The sequence below is a fragment of the Populus trichocarpa genome, chromosome 8, assembly GCF_000002775.5.
Source record: "Populus trichocarpa isolate Nisqually-1 chromosome 8, P.trichocarpa_v4.1, whole genome shotgun sequence".
Classification (NCBI taxonomy): Eukaryota; Viridiplantae; Streptophyta; class Magnoliopsida; order Malpighiales; family Salicaceae; genus Populus; species Populus trichocarpa.
Genome location: NC_037292.2, coordinates 13,682,259 through 13,689,356, shown reverse-complemented (window position 1 = coordinate 13,689,356; position 7,098 = coordinate 13,682,259). Strand labels below are relative to the sequence as shown.

The following is a 7,098-nucleotide window of genomic DNA, read 5'->3' as shown; positions in this document are numbered from 1 at the left end:
TAAAAAATGATCTGAGTGATATATATAGACTGAAAGTTCTGTACAAAGCAGGACACCCCTCCAGCAATAATCCAAGCTCTCCATCTCAGTTCTCAGCAAAAATAGATAACCTTGCACCAATTAACACCGTACTTCTTTTCACAAAAAGAAACCCAAGATTAACACTTCATAGGCTGTAACAATTATTCATCGAAACATTCTTTTAGATGGAAATGATTCTTTGACAGTCACAAGCTCTATCAGATAAGATAGAAACACTCAATTAAGCTATAAAGAAATTGTGCTATAGAGTTGTTCCAGTCAGACTAAAATTTTGGAGCATTATTTATCGAGGCATGGTTTAATCAAGCACCACATCGATCATCTGCCCCCAGCAAGAACAAGAGCACTTTTGCTCGTGGCTTCCTTTCTCTGTTGAAATAGGCATCCTGTTGCCGTTGAATCACCGAGTGCTTTAAAAACTAGCATATTTCAGAGGTCCAAATAGAATGTACACTACACTGCACGTAAGAAGTCACGCGGATAAAAAAAATTGTGATAACCCGTCCAATGTATATCAGAGAGGAGTTCCTTGTTCAGCAAAATCACTGGCCACTGATACAAATAAAGAAAACAGTCATGCAAAAGTTCAAAGACAGCAACAAAAGGGCAATTCTATCGGAAATGCAAATGGGAAATGAAATTTGAGAAACAAGATTTACAGCATCATTGTTAACCAGAGTTCGATTAGATGGACAAAAAACATCATAGATTACAATCGGTGACAGAAATTTAACAAGCTTATCATTTTCTCTAAGGCAATAGCTACTACATGACCGTTCAATGTGTTCAACAGGCATTGACACTAGCATGCATAATCTAGTTCAACAGGCACTTGATAATAGCAATCTCAATCCTAAAAGGAGCCATCTAATGGAGATATATTCGATTAAATATTGGTTTATAAGAGATTGACAGTCATTTCTTTAATAATCTGGTTCAAAAATCATACCCCTTCCCATGTTCTAGAACAGCACAAACAAAGCCCTTCCAAGTCCCATGTTATTTTAGTTCAACCCAAAACTATATTATTGCCAGCTTTTCAGAATACCAAATGACAATCCGGCCAATTTGTTTCACTTCAAATCCATCTAGCCTCCGATCTGATATAGAACAACAAAAAGGTCTATCCCCAAAACACACTGAGTTGTCTTTGATGGCAACCAAACAGAGCATGTATCATGAAATGCAAGGACTCTCGGTAAATGCAGCAGCATCTACACATAAAATGAATACACCTCATTCATTTCTGATAAGCTGAGATTTCAATGTTAATAATCTATAACCCACATAGCATTGAATTGTGTATATCAGAACAACATCAAAAAATGACAAACAAGTTCAACAACTACGCTTTGCATTAGCAACACCAGAACGAAACAAAATATATTGAACTTAAGCCATTATAAGCTCACCTTTGGACGATGGCTGAACTAGAATAACATGCATATCTGCATTGTTTGGAGGAAGCTGCAATCGAAGTGGATAAAGCTCTCCATTCAAAGGACTGCGAGTACACACAACAATATCCTCAAGTCCCGTATCTTCCTTCAATTTTTGTGTCAACCCATCCACCCCATTTCCCTTAAAATTCAACGAGCAACGCTCTGTTGCATCATCATCAACCTCACCGCTCTCATCAGCCACATGGTAGTATATTGTCCTCCCGTCAGACTTCCGAGGCGAACTAGCATTAGAATCACTCGACTGAACATTCCATAAACAAATTACCACTAAGCAGATGAAAAACCAAGAAAGAAAAGAAATTTCAGGACTTCAATCAAATCATTAAGAAAAGCAGGAGAAGATCAGAATTACCCCCTGTCTTAAATAATCTCCGGATTTGATAGAGATAGAAGGTGGAGAGGTGGATTCGGAATCCAGAGAATCAGACTGAGAAACAATTTTCTGTAGATAATGAGCATGGCCAGTAGGAGACTGAAGCGCTCGAGTCTCCACAACATCAACATCCCAAAGGATCCAATCTTGTGTAGCACTCCTATGAGGAATGTCATGAGTAACCGAGTTTCTCCAAGGTGGCAACCCCCCATTGGCTCTCAAGAAGTTCCCATACCGGGTCTTGAGCTTCACCTGGCCCCCTTCTCTCACGGGTTCCCACTCGACGGACGAGTCAAATCGTCTGGGTACAGTCTGAAGGACCTTTCGACCAGTCATGCCCAAAAGAAAAGGCTCGTTAGAGGCAGTGAGGTATTTACCATTGCAGGACTTGAGGCGGATAATGGAGTCGGATCCAGGTACGGGTTCGACAGTCCATCTGGCTATCTTGGAGGATCCATTTCGGTCTTGGGTTACGGAGTCCTCATCTTCCTCCGCGAGGAGGTACTTGTCGTGGTGGCTGCGGAGACGGACAGTTTTGGCATTGAGGAAGAAATCCATCCCTGACCGGAAGTGGTTGGATTTGGTCTGTGAAATTTATCAATTAACAGTTAGTCGTAGGTAAAGTTTGAGGATACGAGAGAAGTTCAGTGATGTTTTGTGCTGAGCTCCTACTTCGCTTCAGTTTCGTTAGGTTTTTCTTGTCCTGTCTTCGATCTGTTACACGAGTGGAAACTTAAGGAAAGGGTGTTGAAATGACTTGCCGTAATTCGGAAGCGGCAATTACGTGGCAGTTATCCACAGGATTTAAAATTAATTCTTATTATTTAATATTGAGCGAGGGAGGGGACAGACATCTGTCTTCCCTCCCCGAGATTGGCGTTTCACCTGAAGCTTCCTTCTTTGCGTACCAGAAAGATGTTGCTTAAGTATTAAAAATATTCCATTAAATTAAACGTTATGATCAACAGAATGCCCCCTGCCGACTGATTTCAGACGTTTTGAAAAAAAAATCAGTTTTTCATGTGAATGTTATTAAATGTGTTTTGTTTTTTTATTTAATAAATATTTTTAAATTATTTTGTTTTTATAATTTTAAATAATTTTAATACAAGATATATTTTCAAGCAAAAATATATTTTAAAAACCAACTATTACTATTATAATTTCAAACATTATCTAAAATTATTTACCTTGATGTTTTAATACTATGTCCAGATCAAGTTTAAAAAAAAAAAAAAAAAGAATTGACTCAATAGAAAACTTAGATTTATCAACAAATTTGATCCAAACTTATTGTTTATTTAAAAAACAAAATTAGCTGATTCATAAAAGTGAATAATTTTTTTTATTTTATTTTATGTGTGCAGCGGGATGTTAATTAATTTCTGGATAGTTAGGTTCTTCTTTGTGTTTGGTATTCCGGTAATTATTGTGATTGTGATTTGAAAAAAATTGTTTTATAAAAAGTACTTTTAGTTGAGGTTAATTTGAAAAAATATATGTTTGGTTAGAACTGTGATTGAAATTGAGGTTGAACAAAAAGTAATTTAATATTTTTGATTAATAATGCTTTTAAAATTGAGGTTATAAAATAATTTTAAAAAATATATATTAATATTAATGGTTTTTAATTTAAATATGATAGATTTAACTATTGCTATTACATCATGAAATAAATAATACTTTATATAAAATATTTTTTATTATTCTATTAAACTATCCACAATTTCATCACGTATGAAATATATCCGACAAGGACTACAGTTTTCACAAATTTCTTAAGAGCGCAACTACATTAAGTAAAATATAATCAGGAATAAAATTGGGATTACGATCAAATTCTGCAAATGTCACGTCATCAAGCGATCTCTATCTAATTTATATAGTGTCATTGAATAATGTTTAACACAAGTTTTTTGAATAAAACACAATTAAAAATAAAAAATATATATTTTTATTTTGCTAGGTTGGACCTGGTTCAATGCATTTTTAGCTTTGAACCGGACCCGGTCCGGCTGGAACACTAATTTATTTTTATCTGCAGGCAGGATACCAATCTGCACCTAATTTTCTTCCGTTTAAGCACTAGATTTCCATTTCTAGATGAGGGTGCGTGCAGATTGTAATTGCCTTTTGGTATCATTTTCCAATTTTGTCAAGACGTACCGTGGACGTGTCCCTAGTAAATCGCCACCATGGAAATTAGGGTGCCCAGACTTGACCAAACATATATTTGGGGGCTTTTCCTTGCATTTCCAAAATATTTTTTAAATACATTAAATAATTCTTTTTATTTTTAATATAATGCCCCTCTCAGTATATCCAAGTGAAAATTTAAAACCATGCATACATTTTTAGCTCATTCTAAATGAAAATTTAATATATATATATATATATATATATATATATATATATATATATAGTTGCTCACGCATACTCTTTCTCCTCTCTATGTTTTTTATTTTTATTTATATATTATGGTTTTAAATCATATCAGGAATGCATGATTTTTTTATTGCGATGAATGGACAGTGCCCTCTAGGCTCTAGTCTCCAAGGTTTATTTTATTCTCAACAAAATGGCTTTTCTAAGACCAGAAAGAGTAACCCTAGCCAGTGATGGCGCCTGCGTATTTTATATATTGCACATTTTTTATTATCCTATTAAAATAATTATATTGTTTACTAAATTAAAAAAAAAAATGAAGTGTGGCATGCAATGGAAACCACGAGGCACACCTGTTTTTAATTTGATAAATAGGTTTAAAATTACCCTCTTTTGATGATAGATGTTTACAAGTGTATGAAACTCTTCATTTCGAAGAGAGGGCTCGTTGTTGACTCGTAACATGAAGATAATAAAGATGGATGGAATATGTTTTTTTTATATAAAAAAAAAACATAAAAATCCACTTTAAGATTATTTTAATAGACTAAGTTCTTATGCGTAATCTAAACAATGGAAAAGAATTAGTGTGGTGATTAATAAATAAAATTCGGAAAAAAAATCAGAATTCTCCAATAATTCTAACCAAATTCCAAATAATTAAGATAATCAACAAGCTGCCTAGCAAATTAACCAGGAACAATTTACCAAGTTTAAGGAAAAGAAAAGCATACCTTATTATTTGGGGACGAAAACAATCTTGGAAACATTGACTTTGCTAAGGTCAATCTCGGAATCCGCGCAGCCGGTACAATCGATAGCTGAGAGGCTCGTTCCGGGCTATTATAATCACCGGAGATAGCTACAAGAACATCATCGGGTACTGTAGAAAAGCTCGACATAGATGACAAGTAATCCACCAAGGAGTCGTTTTCAGGCACTTGTACTGCCTCAATATCCCAAAAGATCCATTTTTGTGTTGAGCCAGTGGGAGGCTCATCGTGAGTAACTGCGTTTCTCCACGGCGGCGCCCCCCCGTTAGCTCGCAAGAAATTGCCACACCAGCTCTTAAATTTAACCTGAGACCCGTCTCTTACAGGCTCCCACTCCATCTTACAGATGTCTGTAATATCTTCAGGCACTGTTTGCAGTATCTTCTTCCCAGTCACGCCTAAAAAAAAGGGCAAGTCAGAGGCTGCGAGGTATTTGCCATAGCAGTTTCTGAGACGAATAACATGGCTTTTTCCATCGACCAGCTCCACAAACCATATGACAGCTTTCCGTGATATGCCGTGTCGTGTTTGACGAACAGTTTCTTGGTCGAAGTCCGCGATCAAGTACTTGTAAAGGTGGCTCCGGAGCTTAATTGCCTTTGTCTTGGTAAAAAACTCCATCAGCAATCCAAAGTGCTGTCCTCACCTGTTAAACAGCCAGAGGCCCAGAGACAACTTCGTATTGCTGTTTGTTATTGAAAGACTTGATAAAAGTATATAGCTCAAGATTCAAGGATTAGCGAACAGGAAATATGGCAGGGAAAACCAGAAGAAGGGGTGCCCGTGTTTGCGATTTTTCTCTAGACAGACATGGTGGGGAGAAATTTAAAAGGGTAATTTCATAATACACTAGTCAATTTGATCACTTGTGTCTTGTCTTTCTTGCAGTTACTGTACTAGCTGCAGTTAGCTAGCTAATTACACCGTGCTTTTTGTTTCTTAACTTGCAAGGTTGCTAGGGCAGAAATGAGGGTACGATTAGGTCCATGGACCTTGATAATAATGATGAAAGTCCCAAGATTTATAAATTATAGGGTATTTATTGGGTTGATATAAATTCAACGCTCGTTTAGAGCTTGTATCGGTATAGGTTAGTGAAAGAAATAAAGAAATAAATTAATTTAGTTTAATCCGATCAAAATTTATGTTGACCAATCAGAAATTCATTAATTTTTGTTTTGAATTTTTTTTTAAAAAATTGAGAGTTATACTTTACAACCCTATCTCGTATCCAGGTTAGATCTGAAATATCATATTTGATTTTATTTATTTATTTGAAGAAATAATAAGTTACGTTGATTAGTCAAATTAACGGAAGTAATATCCCAAAACAATATCGGCCGCAAGGTGCATTTTCGTCCTCCAACGCGCGCACATACACGGCTTATTGTTCACGCGCAAAAAGCAGAAACGCAAGAGAAGGACACTAGGGATGGATAGGCCACGGGGTAATTATTGTCCACGCGCATCAAGAGCGTAGCGTCAATGCTCAAGTGGAAGGAGATGCAACCTAGTAGGCTGGTTACCACGCGGGGGGCTGGGCTCTACCCCTGACGTCTTCTTCCTCTAGAAGCTTTGAATCACTAGAAGAAACTAATTTGAATTTTCGGCCAGCAGGAGATTATTTTTTTATTTCTATTTCAATTTTCAAGAAAACTCATCATTCAACTCAGAGAATTTAAAAAGCTAAAATATTAAAAATTTAATCTTAACGATTGATTAACCATCATAAATTAATAATTAAATTTAAAAAAAATAAAGAGTTTTTTAGTAGAAAAACCAAGAATTCTTCAATATTAATTTTTCATTCACTCATAATTTATTTATTTAGAACAAATTTTCAACAACCCCTGCATGAATAGAAATTGTCTCACTAGTTTAAATATGGCCCAAATATTTATGGAGATATACTAATTTGATAAATTACTACATTAGAATAATTAGTTTTTGGCTTTGAACCTTCTGAAATATTATAGAACTTACTCGGCTAAATAGTGAACGTAATGTCTTTAACTATTTATCCTTCTATGTAAACTAAGATAATAGTATTCATATAGATCTC

At 35.4% G+C, this 7,098-nt stretch overlaps 1 protein-coding gene across 1 annotated transcript; it reads right to left on the bottom strand.

Annotated features, from left to right (window-relative positions):
* Positions 1-6,027, bottom strand: LOC7473249 (uncharacterized). Its single transcript, XM_002311761.4, has 4 exons — positions 4,998-6,027; positions 1,858-2,463; positions 1,455-1,746; positions 1-594 (listed from the first exon to the last, which is right to left on the bottom strand). Exons 1-4 carry the CDS (start codon positions 5,655-5,657, stop codon positions 557-559), a joined length of 1,596 nt encoding a protein of 531 aa, XP_002311797.2. The 5' UTR covers positions 5,658-6,027; the 3' UTR covers positions 1-556.
* Positions 6,028-7,098: the final 1,071 nt, after the last annotated feature.

What these genes read in the sequence shown, in the direction of transcription:
- LOC7473249 (XM_002311761.4), bottom strand. Translation starts at nt 5,657, where the DNA reads ATGGAGTTTTTTACCAAGACAAAGGCAATTAAGCTCCGGAGCCACCTT. An exon ending in TTTCGTCCCCAAATAATAAG is followed by an intron (nt 2,464 to 4,997) that starts GTATGCTTTTCT and finishes TAAATTTCACAG; the next exon opens with ACCAAATCCAACCACTTCCG. An exon ending in GAGATTATTTAAGACAGGGG is followed by an intron (nt 1,747 to 1,857) that starts GTAATTCTGATC and finishes TGGAATGTTCAG; the next exon opens with TCGAGTGATTCTAATGCTAG.